Source organism: Diabrotica virgifera, chromosome 3, assembly GCF_917563875.1.
Source record: "Diabrotica virgifera virgifera chromosome 3, PGI_DIABVI_V3a".
NCBI lineage: Eukaryota > Metazoa > Arthropoda > Insecta > Coleoptera > Chrysomelidae > Diabrotica > Diabrotica virgifera.
Window position 1 is genome coordinate 31,554,243 of NC_065445.1, and position 23,322 is coordinate 31,577,564.

The window sequence follows — 23,322 nt, forward strand, 5'->3', positions numbered from 1 at the left end:
ATCAAATACAATATTAAAAAAACGAGCCTGTACCGCCATTAAGAAGAACAAAAAAATACACTTCCTTCAAATAAACTTTTTTATCCGATGCCTAGATTTTGTGTCATTTTGGAACTACTAAAATTTTTTATTTCATTAGTAGTTCCAAAATGACACAAAATGTAGGCATCGGATAAAAAAGTTTATTTGAAGAAAGTGTATTTTTTGTTCTTCTTAATGGCGGTACAGGCTTGTTTTTTTAATATTGTATTTAATTAGAGAGTAATTCCCACATATTAATATATTTTTCAAATTGGGCTCTGTACCGCCATTCTTTATTATATTACGAATACGTGTGCCAAATATCTCGAAAAAATATTCAAAATTACAGCCGCAATCTTGGAACGCGTTTTGGCTACTTGTTGATCGCTACTGTATCACCTTTATGCATCGATCTACGTTTTTTAAGAACGTTGTTTTCCAACAACAGCCAACACATTAACACATCTTCGGAACTCATTGTCGGTGGTCGGAAGTTAACTGAACCAATGTAGGCACCGTCGCCGGATTAAAAAATCGGTCTATATCGGATCGGATTGGAGAAACACGGATCCAATGTGGATGCCGCCTATCGGATCGGATCGGAGAAAAACGGATCCAATCTAGGTGCGGCCTAAGACGTTTTACTTTGAGGCGCATAAAGAACAAAGTAATAAAAAGTATAAACTGCAATATACAGTGTGCAAATCGCCTGTAGAATAAAATTGTTTGGTCCTTAGTTGTTAACAACTTTTAAATTCAAATCTGCAATTTTTAACATAAATTTAAATGCACAGTGTACATTTAAATAAATTTGTTTTTGTTTTAGACAATTATGATGATGACTCTAGTGATGATGATGGCATGGTAAGTATTAACTATAGATAGTAAAGATACCTTCAATTTTTTTATATCTTCTACAATATTTATACATAATATCTATTATATAAAAATGTGTTTTATTATATAAAATTCGTTGGAAATTTGCGGAGTCAACTTGAAGTTTTGATGTTTCCTGCATGGAAAACCGTCATCGTTGTATATTTTCACAGATCAAAAAAGACCAGAAATATGCAGAAAGCAAGTATTGATTAGACTTTGTTTATATAGAATGTTTTTGAGCTTTTTTCTGGTTTTTTGTTCATTTTTAGTTATTGAACTTTGACACATTTTCTTAATTCAAGGCAGTACGAAGTTCGCCGGGTAAGCTAGTAGGACCATAATTATTAATTATTCTACTCAATTATATTCTTTAATAGGGAATAATTATTATTGGCAGGTATAATTTATAAAGCAGTGATTTCCGTAGGTTACATAAAAAATATAATTCTAGTCTAGTTCTAATTTAATTGCGGAATAAAAGGCAAAATATACGCGCAAAAACGTAAAATGCATTTTACCAATAACAGTATTATTTGTGGAGGAAATGAAAAAGATGTAAACCATGAATCTGAAAATTCCACCACTTTATGGTAACATCCTTAATCTCTGCCTTTCACAATTTATAAGGCAAGGAAACGACGAACAAAGAAGACGAAAGTTTACACGAGAAAAGAAGACGAAACCACGAGAATGGTTTCACGAGCATTTTCAGATTTATTGTTTACATCTGGGACTTCTCATTTTTTTGATAGATGTCGCTATAGCGTCCGATACACGAATTATTTTTATAATTCTGCTTAAATAGACAGTTTGATTTCGTTTCGATTCAGAGGTGTTCATGTAGCTCCACTAAATAGGTCTGGAGGGGCCGAAACGGCTGTATGGGGATGGTGCATCATCTCTAAGCCTAAACGAAACGTAAGCTGTCTTTAATGTTTCATTTTACTCATATTTTGAATACACGGAATCAACTTTCGTTGGATTCTACTGTGACCGAGTCTGCATCCTAGTTGTAGCGATTCCACATATTCTATTATAATTTCATCCATTAGCATATTGAATAGAAATGGGCTGAGGCTGTCTCTCTGCCTGATTCCCCCTGTAGGCCAGAAACCGAAGCTTTTCACCTCGCTATTTTTACAGAATGGATCGATTTGCTTGAAAATTTGAGAATAAGTAGTGGATAGTCCAACGATCAAAATCTATATGATGCCGAAAGGCGCTTTTACCAGGGGGGTGGTTGCCACCCCATCTCGGGGGTGGAAATTTTGATTATATTTTGACCGCAAAAGTTGATGAAATCATTCATTCTAAGCAAAAAATGTTCTATACGTTTTTTTGATAAAATTAATAGTTTTCGATTTATTCGCTATCGAAAGTGTTAGTTTTGTATAGAAAAAATCAATGTTTTTCGATATACTTACTCATTTATGATTCACTCAATTTTTGCCGTAGAAAAAATTTTTTCAAACCAAGTTCTTGGGAATTAAATAACCTACAATTTTATATTGAAACCTTTTTTCCTATCTCTGATGCTAATCTTTCTATTCTGAAGAAAAAACTAATCATTCTAAGCCATTCAAACTCCTAGACTTTGAAAGGGTTGGTAAAGGTGGTTTTTGCATGTTATTACAAGTTTTAATTGTTAATAGCTCACTCAATTTTTACCGTAGAAAAAATTTTTGCAAACTCTCTTCTTGGGAATTAAATAAGCTCAATTTCATATTTAAAAATTTTTTCGTATCTCTGATGCTAATCTTGCTATTCTGAAGAAAAGGCAATTTTTTCCAAACTACAAAAATTCGTCATTCACTTTTAACTCCAGTTTTTTAAAAACTAATCATTCTAGGCCAGTCAAACTTCTAGAACCTATTAAGGTACTAGTACACTTTAAAAGACCAAAAATAAGCATTTTTTCAAGATTTTTGAAGTTATACTTGTTTAGGCGCAATTGAGAGTAAAATTTCATAATACTGCGCGCATGCGCACACAGGCAGTATGGCGTTTAGTTGCTGAATATTTCAAGTTATGTATAAATATATCAGTGCAAGAAAAGGTGTGAAAAGAATATATTAGTGTTTTTAGTAAATATATTTATTATAATTTTTGTCTTTGGATTTGTCTTCCTCAGGATTAAGATGAGTATCATTAAAACATTTTATTGTATATTTATTTTACTTCACCTTCCAGTCTGTTTGTTACCGTGAATTGTCATTAGGTACGTCCGAACCGATACAGACACAGTCCTCGTAGCGTATTTGGTATAGCATTCGGCCAGAGATCGAGAGGTCTTGAGTTTGAGTCCGGAGCAATCCTATACTTGTTTTTTATTTTTTTGAAAGCGGTAAGCAAAGTATAACTTCTTACGTGCGTACAAAGTACACACACATTCTCTTTTTTTCTCAGAACCTTTGTTAAAAATGAACATAAAACTTTTTATATCTTAATGTATAAATCTTAGAGAATACAAAAAATATATCTTTATTTATTTATGCACATACACTAATAATATATTTGTGCACATACACTAGTATTGTAGATAGCAGTTAATCTGAGGATTGGGATCGCTGAAACAAAAAAATCGTACGGCGTTTGAAAAAGAAATGTTTCCTACGTGATAATTTACCACCGTTAGTAAAAAATTCCGCAAGAAAAAGATTTTACGGAAATTTGAGAAAATTTTGTGAAATAATCGCCTGTTTTTCTTCAGTTTTTCATGGTTAAAAAATATTTATTTTTTGGTCAAATTGTGGTAAATTATCACGTAAGAAGCCTTCCTTTTTCAAATGCCGTACGATTTTTTTGTTTTAGATATCCCAATCCTGAGATTAACTGTCCGCCATCATTTTTCGAGGCTTCCACTTTTGCGCCCTCTACAATATTAGTGTACGTGAATAAATGAAAAAAGATATAGTTTTGTACTCTCTAAGAGTTAGATATTAATATGTAAAAAGTTTTATGTTCATTTTTATCAAAGGTTCTGAGAAAAAAATTCTTGAAAAAAATTAATATTTTTGGTCTTCTAAAGTGTACTAGTACCTTAATAATACATAAATAAAAAAGACCAAATAAGGTCAATGACTAATTTTAATTAGGGTGGTGATAAGGAACTTGCTTGCGATCACTTTTTCGCTGAAAAAAATAGGGACTGACATTCTTTCCATTATAAGTCACTTAATTTTTAAGCTAGAGACTTTTTTTATTTCTGGAGATAGATATTTTTAAGTACTTTAAATTAGTTTCAATAAGAGCCATTATACAGGGTGTAACAAAAATACAGGTCATAAATTAAACCACATATTCTGGGACCAAAAATAGTTCGAATGAACCTAACTAACCTTAGTACAAATATGCACACAAAAAAAGTTACAGCCCTTTGAAGTTACAAAATGAAAATAGATTTTTTCGAATATATCGAAAACTATTAGAGATTTTTTGTTCAAAATGGACATGTGGCATTCTTATGGCAAGAACATCTTAAAGAAAAATTATAGTGAAATTTGTGCACCCCATAAAAATTTTATGGGGGTTTGGTTCCCTTAAACCCCCCCAAACTTTTGTGTCCGTTTCAAATAAATTATTCTGATGCCATTAGTTAAATTAAATATTTCTAAAACTTTTTTGCCTCTTGGTATTTTTTCGATAAGGCAGTTTTTATTGAGTTGCGGCTTCTTTTTTAATATGTTTACATAAAAATTTTATGGGGGTTTTGTTCCTTTAAACCCCCCAAATGTTTGTGTACGTTTCAATTAAACTATTACTGCGGTACCGTTAGTTAAACACAGTGTTTTTAAAACTTTTTTGCCTCTTTGTATTTTTTTGATAAAGCATCTTTTATCGAGATGTGGCTTCTTTTTTAATATGGTTCAAAATATACCTAAAAATGTAAATCATAAATAAATTTTCAAATTATTACCAAGTCTCCATAATCGTACTTTACCGTATACAAATATGTGGTGGATTTGACAAATATTCAAATATCTCGATAAAAACTGACTTTTGGAAAAAGTACTAAGAGACAAAAAAGTTTTTAAAAACTTGTGTTTAACTTAAGGCGCTACAATAATAATTAAATTGAAACGTACACAAAAGTTTGGGGAGGTTTAAAGGAACCAAACCCCCATAAAATTTTTATGGGGTGTCCAAATTTCATTATAATTTTTTCTTAAAATACTACCGCCATAACAATACCACATGTCCATTTTTAATAAAAAAATCTCTAATAGTTTTCGATATATTGGAAAAAATCGATTTTCATTTTGTAACTTCAAAGGGCTGTAACTTTTTTTCCGTGCACATTTGTACTAAGGTAAGTTATGTTCAATCGAACTATTTTAGGTCCCAGAATACGGGATTAAATTTATGACCTGTATTTTTGTTACACCCTGTATAATAAAGTATAGCTCGATTACTATTGGTCTTAAAAAAAATTAAAAAAAGGTTTTGTTTATTTTTGCAAAAGGTACATTTTTGTTAAAGTTTTTGATAAAACGAAAACTTTTGGAGTTATTAGCAGAAATCTTATTAAAAACATTGATTTTTTCCATATAAAACTAATACTTTCGATAGCGAATAAATCGAAAACTATCAATTTTATCAAAAAAATGCATAGAACATTTTTTACTTAGAATGAACGTTTTTACCAACTTTTGTGATTAAAATATAAGAACAAATTTCCACCCCCGAGATCGGGTGGCAACCACCCCCATGGTAAAAGCGCCTTTCGGCATGATATAGATTTTGATCCTTGACTATCCACTACTTATTCTCAAATTTTCAAGCGAATCAATCCATTCTGTAAAAATTGCGAGGTTTTGTCCTATTAAGCTTCATTACTTGGACTACTGGTGTTGGTATGTTGGCCGTAGTGGTGTCGTTTGTTTTAATTTTTATCGTGTTGTTATTGTTCATTAGTTTTATGACTTCCACAATGTTGGCCGGTATTTTTTTTGCTTCATTTTCTGTAATATATCGCTAAGTCTGACTCTGTCAAATGCTGTCGTTAGGTCTACGAAGCAAATATATGCGGGTTTGTTATATTCTATCGACTTCTTTTTCACTTGTTTCATGACAAATATTGCGTCCGTGTCTTTTCTGAATCCTTGCTGTTCTCTGTTCTTCATCTGTGATTCCAATTTATCCTTGAGTATGCCTTTGAATAACTTCATTTTCGTATTTAAGAGAGTTAATCCTCTGTGGTTATCCGGACATGATCTTTGTCCTTTCTTAAACATCGGTATTGTGATACTGGTGTGCCAATCTTGTGGTATCTCTGCTCTGTGTAAGAGTTTGTTAAACAATCTTGTGAGACAATTAATGAGTTTCTGGCCACCGTATTTCAGCAGTTCGTTTGTCTGTACAAATTCATTTGCTGGTTTTTTTCTGTTACAAACTTTCCTCTGTGCGCCATAGATGTCATGATCTATGTCACTTGTGAACTTGGTCCAATGCTCCTTTTTATTGCTTTTATTAGCGAATTCATTCTGTTTCTGGTTTTTATCTAGATGGCGCGTTGTTCCTGCGTTCCGATGCTTTTGTAACACAGATAGCATTTTCTCTTTTGTTCTGCGAGTTCCTTGATTTTTGAGCAAAACCATGGTTTTTTGTTTCTTATTGCGCTGATGTTTGTTTTCCTTTTGCCCATAGACTCTTCCGCAGCCTGCTGGATGCAGTTTTTGATTTCATTCCAGCATTCTTCTACTTCACAGTTAGTCCAGGAACCAAAGCTTTTCACCTCGCAATTTTTACAGAATGGATCAATTTGCTTGAACATTTGAGAATAAGTAGTGGATAGTCCATTGATCAAAATCTATATGATGCCGACAGGCGCTTTTACCATGGGGGTGGTTGCCACCCCATCTCGGGGTGGAAATTTTTTATTATATTTTGACCGCAAAAGTTAATAAAAACATTCATTCTAAGCAAAAAATGTTCTATACATTTTTTTGATAAAATTAATAGTTTTTGATATATTCGCTATCGAAAGTGTTTATATATTTATTAAGTTTTATATATATTTATATTAAGTTTTATATATCTAAAAAATCAATGTTTTTCGATGGTATACTCATTTACGATTTACTCAATTTTTGCCATAGAACAAATTTGATCAAACTAAGTTCTTGGGAATTAAATTACCTACAATTTCATATTTAAATATTTTTTCGTATCTCTGATGCTAATCTTTCTATTCTGAAGAAAATGGCATTTTTTACCAAATTGCAAACATTCGTTAATCGCTTTAAACTTCAGTTTTTTTAAAACTAATCATTCTAAGCCATTCAATTTTCTAGAATCTATTAATAATACATAAATAAAGAAGAATAAATAAGGCCAATGACTAAAAACACCGCTAACTTACATATTATGCTTCCAATTGGATTTCTCCTTTTTTTTTAAATATTGATTTTTTAACCGTAACTTTTTTATTTATCTTAGAAAGTTCGTTAAAAAATAATTTTGTAGGTTTTTACAAGATCTATAAGGCTATTAATATTAAATATTTTTAAAATTCTCAGTCACAAATAGAGGTGGCATTGAAAGGGTTGGTAAAGGTGGTTTTTGCATGATATTACAAGTTTTAATTGTTAATAACTCACTCAATTTTTGCCGTAAAAAAAATTTTTGCAAACCAATTTCTTGGGTATTAAATAAGCTACAATTTCATATTTAAATATTTTTTCGTATCTCTGATGCTAATCTTTCTATTCTGAAGAAAAGGGCATTTTTTACCAAACTACAAAAACTCGTTATTCGCTTTTAATTCCATTTTTTTTAAGTAATCATTCTAAGCCGATCAAACTTCTAGAACCTATCAACAATACATAAATCAAGAAAACAAATTCAGGTCAATGATAAATTTTAATTAGAGTGGTGATTAGGGGGTTGTTTACGATCACTTTTTTGCTGAAAAAAATAGGGCCTGACATTCTTTTCATTATAAGTCACTTAATTTTTTGGCTAATTTTTTTTTTAATATCTGGAGATACATATTTTTAAATACTTTAAATTAGTTTCAACAAGTTATCCTCGAAAAAATGCATAGTTTTCCCGTCCTTTGACTTTGAAACTAGAATATTTAGCATTTGACGAAGAAGAGCCAACATAAGAGTAACATAATAAAGTATAGCTCGATTACTATTGGTCTTAAAGAAAATTAAAAAAAATGGTTTTGTTTATTTTTTCAAAAGGTACATTTTTGTTAAGTAAAGTTGTTTTGATAAAACGATAACTTTTTGAGTTATTAGCAGAAAACTGATTAAAAACAGTGATTTTTTTTTCTATATAAAACTAATACTTTCGATGGCGAATAAATCGAAAACTATTAATTTTATCAAAAAAATGTATAGAACGTTTTTTGCTTATAATGAATGTTTTAACCAACTCTTGCGGTCAAAATATAATAAAGATGTCCACCCCCGAGATGGGGTGGCAACCACCCCCATGGTAAAAGCGCCTTTGGGAGGATTTAGTGTGACCAACTCCAATTTAGTCGAATTCGGGACAAGGCTGAAAAACTACCTGAAATCCGGGACTTTTCAATGAAGATCGGGCCATTTTTTTTTAACATAGATAGAACTTTAATATTATCATTTTATTTATTATTTAACCTTTTTATCTTGACAATGATATTTTTGATGGGATCTAGCCACAATTGGTTGTAATAATAATTACATTTTTTAGTTTTTGACGTTTCGACTTCCAATCCGGAAATTGTTCTCAAAAAAGGAAAATTTAGAAAATCAACTAATGTTGGATTTCCATGTAAATATAACCTTAGTTTAATATAAAAATGTAATTATCATTACAATCAATGGTGGCTTAATCCCATCAAAAATATAATTGTCATACTATGCCAAAAGAAAACCGCTTCAGAATTTTTTTATGTCGATTACTTCTTACTATTGTAGCGTGTTTCTTAAAACCATATTTGTCTTGCGATGAAATATAATACCACCATATAAAATGTATTCATTTTGGATGTGGTATTAGAATATTACACTCTAGAAATTGTCAACTTTTTTCGTCCCACCAACTCAATTGGATGTGAATTCTTAGAAAAATAGCGTATTCAAAATAAAATTTTACCAAAACATCGAAAATTCGGATGGCCCGGAAGCCTTGTCCGGGACGCCGGGACACGACTTCGTAATTCGGGCCATGTCCCGGATTTTTCGGGTTAGTTGGTCACACTAGGCATGATATAGATTTTGATCCTTAGACTATTCACTACTCATTCTCAAATTTTCAAGCAAATCGATCAATTCTGTAAAAATTGCGAGGTTTTGTCCTATTTTAAGCTTCAATACTTGGACTAAGTTGTGTATGTTAATGCTTTCCAATTTGCTTGTCAGTCTGCTTTCATACAATCTTTTTGTGCTTTCTGAGGTCATTGATTCTATATTGTATCTCTCGATGTATGTGGGGGATTTTTTGATTTTAATTGGTCGTTCTATCTGTGTTTTACATAAAATAAATAAGGTGAAACAGAATTGGCATTTTAGGATAATCAATACTAATAAGCGGTACTTTTGCGTATGACTATTATTTCCATTGGAAAATTCACGGTAATTTACTAATTTAGCGTTAATTGTATTTCATTAAGATAACCTAGTTTGCCGTAATTTTAAAATTTTCTGATACCGGTCGACTTAATTATCTTTTAAATATTTGGCCCGACTGTCAAAATAGAATTTTCCATGATGCGTTGTAACTTCCTCTGAAAAGCTTCCGCCTTTAATGGTATAGGAATCAAGAGTAGTTGAGTCACTAATTAAAAGAATCTTTAAGTTTAATTAAAGTTTTCGGAAAACATTTTCAAAGATACGAGAAATTCCTAGGAAAATTTATTATAATAATATTTAGAAGAATATTTCTATAAACATTCATGGCCAAAAACATGGAATATTTATGTTATTACACCATAACTTAAAATAATTCCGAAATAAACTTATTATTTTCATAAATGAGACCAATATTCAGTTATGGAAGCCAAATGGACGAAACTTCGTCTACACAAGAGTTGGCGAACGGTTTGATAGTTGTAATCTCAGACAGAGCGTAAGGTTTGATATTGACGGTATAATGCATGGTATCTTCAATAAAAAACAAACTGCATTGCTACAGGATGAACACGGTAAAGTAATATTTGAAGTAGAGGACAAACTTAAAGAATGGGAAAATTACGTTACGAACCTATTCGAAGACGATAGGAGTAGTTCACCCCCCGATATTACTAACTGCGACGGACCCCTAATAACACGCTCTAAGGTAATAAAAGCCATACAATCATCAAAAGATGGCAGAGCGGCTGGTCCTGATGAAATTCCAACTGAATTATACAAGCTTATAAATGATAGCAATGTTTTAGAGGCTAATGGCTTAATGGTTGGTCTAATTCACTGTTTATAGCTCTACCTAAGAAGACAACAGCAAAAACATGTGCTTATTATAGAACCATCAGTTTGTTAAACCATTCATTGAAAATTTTTTTAAGGTAATACATGGTCGTATCTACAATAAATGCGAGGAATACCTGGATGACACACAGTTTGGTTTCCGTAACGGGTTTTTAACGAGAGAGGCACTGTTTGGAATGAACGTACTTGCTCAAAGATGTCGAGATATATCTGTAGACATATACTGTTGTTTTATTGACTTCCAAAAGGCATTTGATCGTGTTAAGCACTCTATATTGATCGAAGCTCTAAAAGACATTGGCTTGGACGGCAGAGATGTTCGAATAATTACAAATTTATATTGGAATCAAACAACATCAGTTTCAGTAGATGGTGTGGAATCACAGGCTCTTAATATTAAAAGAGGAGTACGGCAGGGATGCCTCTTGTCACCCCTGCTTTTCAACATTTACTCCGAAAGAATTTTCAGAAAAGCACTTTCTGAAAAACAAGAAGGAATACTTGTGAACGGTGAAGTCATCAATAATTTGCGATATGAGGACGATACAGTACTCCTAGTCTTTACTCGAGATGTGCAAACACTACTTGATAGTGTCGTTGAGAGTTGTAGGGAGGCAGGTCTGGATCTGAACATACGGAAAACCAAAATACTCGTAATAAGTAAACAACAGCATATAAAACCGGCTATATATGTAAATATGTAATACCAAACTTGAGCAAGTTTAAATTAAATTGTAACGCAGAAAGTCACGGCGAAATTAGATCTAGGATAGAGCAGGCTAGAGCCGCTTTTAGAAGGATGTCCAAGGTGTTATGTAACAGAGACCCAAAATTGGCATTGAGGATCCGTCTACTTCGCTGCTACGTGTTCTCGGTCTTACTTTACGGTGTCGAGTCCTGGACTGTGAATAAAATCGATCTAAATCACCTTGAGGCTTTCGAAATGTGGTGCTATAGAAGAATTTTAAAAGTTTCGTGGGTGGAGAAGATTCGAAACTCCACAATACTAGAACGTTTCAGCAAGACTACTGAGATCATAAAAAGCATCAAGCCGAGAAAGCTGGAGTATTTCGGACATGTAATGAGAGGTCCCAAATATAGGTTGCTACAAAATATCATGCAAGGAAAAATAGCAGGCAAACGCAGTCCAGGACGAAGAAGAACCTCATGGTTAAAGAACTTGCGAGATTGGTATGGTGTTGATACAAGCATGCTATTTAGGGTGGTAGTGAATAAAATTAAGATGATAATGACGGTAACCAACGTTCTGAAAGGACATGGTACATAAAGAAGAAGAAGTATAATGCAATAGGGAGGTTTAGTTTGGCAAGGACATACCAAACTTGTGAAAGTGATTGAGCGAGTGACAGATGACATGTTCATTGAAAACATGTTAGAAGATTATGTTTGGCATTTGCCAGCCGTTTGCCCTCAAGGCGGTGTATTGTCACCGTCATTATGGAACATAGTTGTCGATGATCTGATTCATGGGCTAAGTGCCCAAGGAATATGGGTCCAGGGTTTCGCAGATGATATCGTAATAGTAACTAGGGGAAAATTTCCCAGCACTGTTGCGTATCAGATGCGATATGCCCTTCACTACATAGAGAACTGGTGTCTGAAAGAGAACCTCTCCGTGAATCCTTCTAAAACTAAACTGGTAGCCTTTACAAATAAGAGGAAGCTTACTGGACTGAGTGAGCTGAAATTATTTGGAGAGGTACTGGAAAGAACCAATGAGGTTAAGTATCTAGGGGTAACCCTGGATTCGAAACTCAATTGGAATACTCATATTACCAATATAACCAATAGGGCTAAGCGACTTTTCTGGAACTGCAGACGAATTGTAGGTAAAACCTGGGGATTGAAACCAAAGGTGATATGTTGGTTGTACACATCAGTGATACGACCGACAGTCACTTATGGGTCAGTACTCTGGTGGAGAAAGACGGCTTTGCAATCTTGTGTGACCACTCTCACCACCCTACAAAGACAAGCGCTTCTAAATATAACAGGAGCCTTGAATAGTACAGGAACGGCTTCATTAGAGGCTATCACAGGTCTCCCTCAGCTGGAATTATATATTTCGGCGGTAGCCTTTATGACCATCCTGAGACTCAAAGCAAACAATACTTGGAGGCCAAATTATGTATTGAATAGCCACACAAACATTGCTGGGACTATACTTGAGGAATTTATCTTTATGATGAACTCAGATATGATGACACCAGAACTAATCTTCACTGAGAAGATTAACACAATTATACCATCTAGATCTAGATAACAAAAAGTCCAAAATATTAATGGGGACTTAATATGGTTCACTGATGGATCTAAAACTGCTCATGGTACTAGATCAGGAGTTTTTGGGCAAACATGTAACTATAATAAATCTTACAGCCTAGGTCAACTTACAACGGTGTTCCAGGTTGAAGTTTTTGCTTTGGTGGCCTGCATTGATGAAGTCATTGATGAAGACCCTAAAGCTAAGAGAATCAACATTTACACAGATAGCCAATCGGCTATTCTGTCTGTAAAGAACCCTCTCACCAAATCAAAACTGGTGAGAAACTGCAAAGATCTCCTCAATAACCTGGCAAAAGACAATAAAGTGTCTTTAATATGGGTGCCGGGTCATGAATAAGGGGTGCATGGGAACGAACGAGCAGATATGTTAGCGAAAAAAGGCTCGAGAGAAACTTTTGAAGGCCCAGAACCTTTCTGTGGCATCACTAAAGATGCTATGAAAAACGAGGTTCAGAAATGGCTGATAAAGAATCATCAAAATAAATGGAGAACCACTCAAGGGCAAATCCAAACTAAAAAAATTATCAAGAATATTGATAAAAAACTCTCGAACAGTTTGATGAACCTCAGTAAACGAGAGATCAAAACGGTCACTGAAATGGTGACTGGACGTTGCCGTTTAAGAAATCACCTATACAAACTATTGTAGGTAAGGTGAATGAACCGTGGTGCAGAAAGTGCGAAATGGAAGAAGAAACTGCCATACACATACTATGCCATTGCAGTGTGCTAGGTGATGTAAGGCAGGACTTCACTGGTCAAATAAGGTTTGAACCAGAAGAGATCCTAAAACTACCAATAAGAAAACTGTTGGCCTTCATTGAGGCCACATGACTTATTAAAGTTTAAGGAGAAGAACAGGGTTTGGTACAAAGGTCTTATGACCAAGTGCCAGAGACTAACGAATCTCGCCTGACTTAAGAAGAAGAAGAAATGCTAGAATATTCCACAGGGTGATGCGAACTTTGAGAAAAAAACACAGTTTGATTGGTCTACCCGGTATACAATGAAAATTGACCCGTTTAGTAGCAATGTTATCACAGCGATATTGCTAAAGAATGAGGCTAAACCATACTACAAAAAATAACTTAAATCGGACAACAGGTTTAGGAAATAGAAGACATCAAAAATGACCCATTTTTAAGGTGGACGGTTAATTTTGGCCCAGAGTGTACTTATATTATATGATTTCAACTAAATAAATATATTTTTAACAGTTTATTTGTATTTTATTTAAATATTAATATAATTTTAATACTTACTACTTTCCAAAAAATGTCCTTAAAATAATACCAAAATTAAAAAAGTAAGGCTTCAATATGAGGTTTTCCCAAGCGGTCACTCATCCAAAACATATACGTGCTCCACACTGCTGCTAGATGCCAATAGAATAAAATTTGATACGAAAATGAATTATTTTGGCAGATTGTACAAATAGTATGAAGATTGCTTTTTAGCCTTCATGCAAACTCTGTTTACCCGTTTAGCAGCAGTGGCGGCTGGTCAGAGGAGGCAAGGGAGGCTTAGCCTCCCCATAAATTTTTTACACACGCTACACTGTTTTGTTTACTTTGCTATTTTGCTTCGCGTTAGAGATGTCGCAAAAAGTTATTTGAACAAGTTATTCCAAATAATATTCTAACCCCACATACCAAATTTCAGCACAAAATTCGCACTTTTAGTTTTTTCATTATTTGTATTCGGGATCCTAAAATCGCAGAGGAGGCTGCTGGCCGGAAAATCTCACTTGCTAATGCTCCGCGTAGCCCAGCAGCGTTTAAGGATGGTTTAAGGAGACCCGGTCTCCGCTGCACATCGCTTAACGCACACGCTGCCCGGAGATCGGGCAAGTGAGATTTTTCGGCCAGCAGCCTCCTCTGCGGATTTTAGGATCCTGACTACAAATAATGAAAAAACTAAAAGTGCGAATTTTATGATGAAATTTGGTATGTGGGATTAGAATAATATTTGGAACAACTTGTTTAAATAACTTTTTCCGATATCTGTAATGCAAAGCAAGATATCGGTAATTTACCGTGTTTTTGCATTCGCACAGTAAGCCGCTTTTAGAATTAAAAAAATTCAGTTGAGTATCTTAAACAATGTAACCTGTATGGACTGCAAAACTTCGAATCTGTATTTATTTTGATATGCATAATATCTACTTACAGAGATGAGATAGAATTGTTAACAAATAAACGACACAAACTTTGGTAATACACTCTTACAATTATACTAACTATTTTTAAAATGATATGATATTATGTAATAATTGTGAATTATGATGATATTATAAAATGTAAATAAAAAATGGTCAAAAAAATGTGGCCTTAAATTTGATTTTTTTGGCGGATTTTTTTTTGCTAGTGCAAATTTGTCTAGATAATTTACAGTTAGGTATAGCCTCCCCTATTGAAAAAATCACGAGCCGCCACTGTTTAGCAGCAATGTTATTACAGCGATATAGGGCTTTTCATTCACAGTCATTTGTTTCGAGCTTCTGTCATGTGTCACATAATATTAATATAACTACGTCGTACGTTATTGGTATTACCAATGATACAAACCGAAGACGTATGACGTAGATATATTAATATTATGTGACACATGACAGAAGCTCGAAACAAATGACAATCGATGAAAAGCCCTATTGCTAAAGAATAAGGCTATAACATATTAAAAAATCACTTAAATCGGACAATAGGTTGAGGAAATATGAGACATTAAAAATGACCAATTATTAAGGTGGGTTAATTTTGGCCCAGAGTGTATAACCTCTTCTTACGTATTAACTTCACACTCTTTTTTTCATTGTTGACATCCTCTCTAACTTGCAACCTATTGAGCTACTTCATATTAATATTGTTTGCCTCTTTGTCTTGCCTAATGTAATTAATTACTTTTTTGAACATTAAAAACACTTGTATATTTTTACACATGACACACAACAGAACAAAACAATAATTATTTCTAATACTGTCACCACCGGGTAATTAAAAATTAATTATCTGAATATAAACACAATTCTACCAATTAACAAATAAAAAAACGAGTTGTTAACAGTAAAAAACAAGCAGACATAAACATGATAAAAGCATAAATTTTGTTTGGTTAAAAATACGTAGGTATTATGAGGGTTGTTAAAAATGGAATAATAATATCCTTCCATGAAGTAATAATAATTTTTTCAATTCAAAACAACGTTTTGTTTTATGTTATTTTATTTAACATTAATTTCCTTCAAACAACTGTGAATTCCATCAATAACAAAAGATTGAACATATTTCTCACTTCCGCTTATATTCTACACCTCACATGTTCACTTTCAAGTAAAATTTAATAAAAAAATTTGGTCTTGGTAAAAGGTATATTATTTTAAAAAGCCCTATAGGGCTACAAACATCGAACAAAACGTTTTCGCTCTAAACAGAGCATCATCATTGTTGCCTAAAATAAGTATAACCATATTAATTATCAAAATGTTAAACTTAAAATGATGACCAAGGTAGAAGCAAAGTTTGGTTATACTTACAAGAACATGGTGAGCCAACCAAAAAATACGAAGGTCAAAGCCTTTCAAAAATGGACTAAAAGTCACATCAAAATGCTAACATAGCAAATTCCAAAGGATGGATATAATTCCTAAGGATACGGCCCTAGGATAACATATGACTCCCACACGTTGTAAGTGGGTCAAAGGTAACAAATTAGGTCATTATGTTACAAGAGGTGACAGGCAACTAATATGTGAGATTTCAAAAGCGAATCTGTCTGATGTCAAGACAACAATTGTCAATGGAGCTTGAAGTATCATGAAAAGTTGGTTACACAGCTACTAAATTTATAGTTGTTTATAGTACAAGCAATGATAACAGCTAACATCAGTGTGTTGGAATTATAAAAATAAAGAGTTAGTGAGAATAGATTATCTAGATGTAAAATAGAATGTGGAATTGGAATACCCACAATCATCAATGAAGTGTACGTAAATTGATGAAGAAAGGTAGGCAAAACAACATACAGAGAATGTAATAGGTTTGTTCGTAGAACGATCAGCAACCGTTGCCAACCATCAGACGCACGCGTGTTCGTAGTTTACAAACGCTAACTGTTAACTGCGCAACGCTAACTGTTCACTGCGCATGCGTCTGATGGTTGGCAACGGTTGCTGATCGATTGGATCGTACTACGAACAAACCTAATGTATGGTTTGTGTTTTGAAATTAGATAATTTATATTTGTGAACCAACACAAATGATGGCTGAGAGACTGGCTGAAAAATTAGAGACACAATAAGGGTCGTGATATCAAATGCTGAAAAAGTTGTAAATGCAAAATCTTATTTATCAATTAATAAAATATAGATGGGTTCATCAATACAAATTTACAAGACTGAACAGGTTGTATTAAAAGCTTAGTCCAAATTTCTTTATTATGTCCTTTTATGTTAAAAAACATCTAGGGCAAAGAAAAATTAATAACTTGGATAAAAGTGTCTAAGCTACAACTAAAGTGGGGTCAGATGAAGATAAATGTTGAGTAAGATTATTGAGTATATGAGAAAATTAAAAATTGTGTTTATTTAATTATCTCACATCTTAGTTGCGTGTCACCTCTTGTAACATAATGACCTAATTTGTTACCTTTGACCCACTTACAACGTGTGGGAGTCATATGTTATCCTAGGGCCGTATCCTTAGGAATTATATCCATCCTTTGGAATTTGCTATGTTAGCATTTTGATGTGACTTTTAGTCCATTTTTGAAAGGCTTTGACCTTCGTATTTTTTGGTTGGCTCACCATGTTCTTGTAAGTATAACCAAACTTTGCTTCTACCTTGGTCATCATTTTAAGTTTAACATTTTGATAATTAATATGGTTATACTTATTTTAGGCAACACTGATGATGCTCTTTTTAGAGCGAAAACGTTTTGTTCGATGTTTGCAGCCCTATAGGGCTTTTTAAAATAATATACCTTTTACCAAGACCAAAATTTTTTATTAAATTTTACTTGTAATTAATGGTATACAGCCAGCTACAGGAAATTTTTCCTTGTGGATGTTCACTTTCAACTTTCGCTTCTCATTATTACTGGAGAGATTGATAGGGAACAAAGCAGTAATGCTTAACTAACATGTTGTAGTAATGCTAACATTCCAAATATAGTGGAGCCTCGATAAGTCGGATTAATCATGACCGCAGCCGATCCGGGGTATCGAAAATCTGGATTAGCAGAAAAAAGAATATGGTAAAAATTAATAAAACACGTTATAGGTACTTACAGATAAACTCCATTATAATTGCAAAAACATGAAATACTTGTACATATGCACAGTACATCTAAATTACGTTAAGTTATATTTAATGTTATTAATGTGTAGTATAATGTGTTAGTTAATGTGTATTGTTTATTTCTTGGTAAAAAACTTGGTCAAAGTGAAAAAATGTTTGTTTTGTCTGATGAAAATCGGTCCGGGTTAGCCGGACTCCCGGGTTATCGGAGGCCGACTTATCGGAGTTCCACTGTACTTTCATTCCAAATTTCATTTGCGGAAAAATGCGAAAATTGCATAAATTCCATACGAATGCTTCATTCTTCACCTTTAAAACGCATTTGGATTTTTGCCAATAGGACACTCTGGGCCCTGATTCTTATTCAAATTTCGACTCAAAATGCGACTGTGCGAGCCTTGTGGATTTTAATTGAACTAACGAAATGATGTTACAAAATAGCGGCTTATCGAAATTAATTGCGACTCCAAAAAAGTGGTTGATATTATAATTTCGAGTCGAAATTATTGTGACACGGACATGCATGAATGAATGGCCGAAAGCGAGGTTAGGTTTAATTTAGGAGATGAGTTTTGTTTGTTACTTGCAAGGAAAACTACAGCAAAAGGTATTAATATGGCTGGAATAGTATTAAATTAGAAATATAATAATTGAGAATTTCCACAACGTGAATTATCAACACAATGAAAGATGTAAGGTAATAATCTAGGAAAATTAGTATAAAACAAGGAAAATTTTGTACCAGCTATTTTATTGCTGAACATGTTGGAATCAAATCTTAAGATTTCATATATTAGTAATATAGCTATGCAAAGTCCTCAGAAAGTGTGCTATTTGGTTTATAAACAAATTAGCTCTCTGAAATCTTTTTTTTTTTCAATTATTGCTCTGTAACTCAGAATATTTTTACGTTAAACCAAAAACACTCACATAAAAATTCACTGTAATTTAATTCTGCACATAAATATTTTTTTCCGATTTCCTTCGGCGGAAATTTTCCTCGAAAATTTCGGGTTTTCCAAACAAAATCTTTAATTTCAACTAAAATTTTAGGGAAATAATTATTTATCAATAATTAAATAACTTGGTGACATAAATCTTTTTTGTTATGAGTGTCTTGAAGATATGAAAAGTTCTATGTACAAAGAGGACCGGAATAAAAAGGTAATGGTTTAAAGATTGAAATCCTGTTGTTTATAACTCTGTCGCAAATGCCGGTCAAATTTAGCCGGTTATACCTGAAACCACTCCTCGCAATTCAATTTTTTTCTTCGAAAAGGGCACAGAAGCCGTGCACTTTTCAACAGCGTTAACTTAATTTAATTTAATCTAATATTTTCTGAGGGGTTCTATTTGTTTATAAGCCAAAAAATTGTTTCTTTTTAACATTCCTAAGACCGCTCAAATAGTCCAATTTCAATTCTCTAAAGTACGTTGAATAGGTATTGTGCTTTTTTATACGAAAATCATAGTTATTCTGGTGTATCATCATCTTTCTGGTTATTATTTCGACCAAAATTTTTTAATTAACATTTTAATTATTGCTAAACTATTGGTTAGATTGTCGCCGGCCTCCTGATATATAATCTACTATAAAAAATCTTTCATGTCATCTATTTATTTAGTTATTGATAAATAATTACTTCCCTAAAATGTTAATTGAGAATTGCAGATTTTTTGGGGAAAACTCGGATTTTCCGAGTAAAGTTTTTGTTGAAGGAAATCGGAAAAAAATAACTTTGTGCAGAACAAAAATTACGGTGAATTTTTATTGGAGTGTTTTTGGTTTAAAGGAAAAATCTTAGGTGCTACAGAGCACTAATTAAAAAAAAGAAGATTTAGGAGTGCTAATTTGTTTATAAATAAAATAACACACTTTCTGCGGACTTGTCATACCCCATATTACTAATACAGTGGAACTTGGATATTACGGCCTCGGTAGTTATGTCATCTCGGTTGTAACGTCAATTTTTAATAGGTCCGGCTAAAACCTATTCAATAACATTATTAAAAACCCGGTTTTATCGGCTAAAAATAAGGTAACCCTCGTCTATAGCGTCATAAAATTTTAAAGACGGTTGTCATTTTTTTTTATTTTATGAAGGATAAAGTGCAATGGGTTTCCGGCTTGCAAACTTTATTTTTCGGAAAGGGTTGTGCAGAAGAAAATAATTGACTTTTTTCAGCATTAGAGAACTTTTTCATAAAATGTTTTAAAAGTTTTATATACATAATAGGTTTTATTTCTTATTTCTTTATCCTAAATGCAGCAATAATGCTGTAATAAAATTTTACCTCGTTAAAATCTCATTTTTTTCTACCTCTTGTATAGCGTCACTCTGATATAGCGTCATATTTTTACTGGACCCTTCAATGACGCTATAGGCAAGTTCCACTGTAAATGCAATCTTAAGATTCGATTTTAGCAATAAAATAGCTGGTAAATAACTTTTCCCAAAAATGGCATTTTTTCGATAATTTTCCCAGACTATCAACAAATTTGCGGTGGTTGCGTAGCCAATAAATCCAATAAACCGGAGCGCCAACCCAAATTTTGAGCAGTGTCAAAATGATAACGTTAATATCCCCAGTTGTAACTAATATCGAAATGAATAAGAATCGCTATAAATTGCGACCATCATGGCGGAGTCGAACTTAAATTGCAACCTCGAAATGAATTAGAATCAGGGGCCTGATCAAAAGATTATCTATCGACTTTTGACCGTCGAGTTGATACAAATTTTATTTAAAATGTTAATTTCGCGTGCATAACTGACATTTAAAATCACCGTTCTATTCAAGTATTGTTTCTGAGAGAACGGTTCATTTTACACAAAAAGTGTTAATAAGCATTTTTGTTCAAAATTATCTCAGCTGCATTTCTTGTTTCACTCATTTTTTTCTACGGCGTACAAATTTTTGGGAAGTAGATGTTTTTCTTTTTTCCTCCCTACTAGATGGGTTTTAGGGTGAAGCCCCAGAGTAGGAGTGGTAAATTTTTTTTCCACCCACCTCTACCGAAAGTATACTTTTCCGGACCTGATTGTAGGGAGCAAAGTTGTACTTTTCCTCCCTAGGGAGGAAAATATTTTTCCTCCCTAGGGAGGAAAAGTAAAAGTGACGTCATAGTATTTCATTCATGAAATATAACTTATTGACGCCCTGTGCAATATCTTTTTTTATTACTTAAGTATCTATACAATTTAACGTTTATTTATAAAACACCCAGTAGTTTGCAGAATGGTAAAAAACAGTAAATTGTTATTTTGATTTAACAATGTTTACATTAATAATTTTACTTATATTTGACAGTTGACAGTTATATTGTACCTACTTGTTAGTTTTAGTTTTAATAAATTTTGTTGGTTAGTTACATAAATAAATTAAGTAAAAATGAAAAAATGACTTGTTATTTGAGGAAGGTGGAAAAACCATATGTATAACATGGGAGTAAAGTGCCTTTTCCTCCCTTGAATGATTACTGCCCTCCGCTACGCGTCGGGCAGTAAACTTCATTCTCGGGAGGAAAAGTAGCACTTTCCTCCCTTGTTATACAAATAGCTATTTCATCCTAGTATAATTTTACTAAGAAATTTGAAGCTACTTGAATAAAAAAGGATTCCCCAACTTGTTTTGAGTGCTTTTTTAATGGAAAAATACAAAACAATTATGGTTTCTATATAAGGTAATACGGGCTTTTTTATATAATAGTTATAAAACCCGTTTGGAATAACAACTTTATTTCTTTCTCATACATAAACTTCCTTTAATAATATGTACTTGTAGTAAACATCGTATATTTTTTGCTAATTCGAATGGTGATTACGAATATGCACTTTGTGACTGATTGAAAAATAAAAAAACAATTATTTAAAGAGTAATATAAACATTTTGTATAATAATTTTTAATTTTTTGTATTTTTAATGTAAAAAATAGTAAACAATTTAATTATTTAAAATGCAATTTTGTTGATAAATAAAAATGCAAAATATCAACGTTTCGATAATGAATTTCCTTTTTATTATTTCATCGTGTTTGTAGCTTATTTCGGTCTGTTACAACTTGATTAGACAGTCCGATTTCAATATGAAGTTAAATCACGACTTTATCCCTTATCCCTAATTGTGTACTGAAAATTTCATAACCAAAACAAGTGAAATTTAGAGTTAAACCAGGTTCGTTTTTCTAAAATCGAATTTTCCTTGTTTGCCGCAACTTTTGCAATGTAAACTTAAGGCCATCGGTACATCATTCGCAAATATTTTACGGCTATCACTACTTTTTCTGTCTTTACACGGCAAATTACGTGTAGTAGAATTATCACTGATATGGATATGTAAACATTACTACTTGACAATGTCATCATTAACTTTAAAGAGATTTGAATGTTCTTGGATAACTGTTACTTATACAGTATGTCCCTGTAAGTTGTATCCATATGGAAAACTTTTTTATTATTAATTTTACGAAAAAAAGTTATTCTTTATAAAAAGCTCTGCATGGTCCAGAAGCTAAGATGTAACCATCAAATATCAAATTTTTTTAATATTATACGAGGTATGTCAAAAAGTTTGAATTTCACTCAAGAGTAAAGTAGCTTTATTTTTCATAATATTGGAAATTGCTATTATGAAAAGTTGTTTGGAATTAAAAACTATATTCTAATATGCAATTACATCCTTCTAATTGAAAATTTTTTTTGGAGAAATTATGGATAACTATCATTATTTTTTCAGTTATTTCAATTCTGATAACTCTTTTATTACTAATTTTACGAAAAAAAGTGATTCTTAATAAAAAGTTCTGGATGGTCTAAAACTTAAAATACAACCATCTTATATGAAATTTTATCAATTTTATACGAGGTATGTCAAAAAAGATAAATTTAGATCAAAAGTAAAGTACCTTTATAGTTCAGAATATTTCAATTAGAAGGATGTAATTACATACTGAAACATAGTTTTTAATTCTAAATAACTTTTCATAATAACAATTTTCGATATTGTGAAAAATAAACGTATTTTACTCTTGGGCGAAATTCATATTTTTTGACATACCTCGTATAAAATTGATAAAATTTGACAAAAGATGGTTGTATTTTAGATTTTAGACCATGCAGAATTTTTTATAAAGAATCACTTTTTTTCGTAAAATTAATAATAAAAGAGTTATCTGAATTAAAATGACTGAAAATAATGTTAGTTATCCATAATTTTTCAAAAAAAAATTTTTTCAATTAGAAGGATGTAATTGCATACTAGAATACAGTTTTTAATTCCAAACAACTTTTCATTATAGCAATTTTCAATATTGTGAAAAATAAAGCTACTTTACTCTTGAGTGAAATTCAAACTTTTTGACATACCTCGTATAATATTCAAAAAATTTGATATTTCATGGT

The 23,322-nt window shown here is 32.4% G+C and overlaps 1 protein-coding gene and 1 long non-coding RNA gene across 4 annotated transcripts in view; one reads left to right on the forward strand and one right to left on the reverse strand.

The window, feature by feature from the left end:
• LOC114324244 (uncharacterized) overlaps positions 1-23,322 on the forward strand; it is a 104,634-nt gene that overhangs the window by 52,268 nt on the left and 29,044 nt on the right. For all 3 annotated transcript variants that reach the window (XM_050646396.1, XM_028272036.2, XM_028272035.2), the window contains one exon: positions 848-885. In XM_050646396.1, coding sequence (XP_050502353.1) covers positions 848-885 — 38 coding nt within the window. The remainder of the gene's footprint in view (positions 1-847; positions 886-23,322) is intronic.
• LOC126881815 (uncharacterized) lies at positions 15,975-16,512 on the reverse strand. The gene is made up of 2 exons (XR_007697011.1): positions 16,159-16,512; positions 15,975-16,073 (listed from the first exon to the last, which is right to left on the reverse strand). It is a non-coding gene; the product is annotated as an uncharacterized LOC126881815 (long non-coding RNA).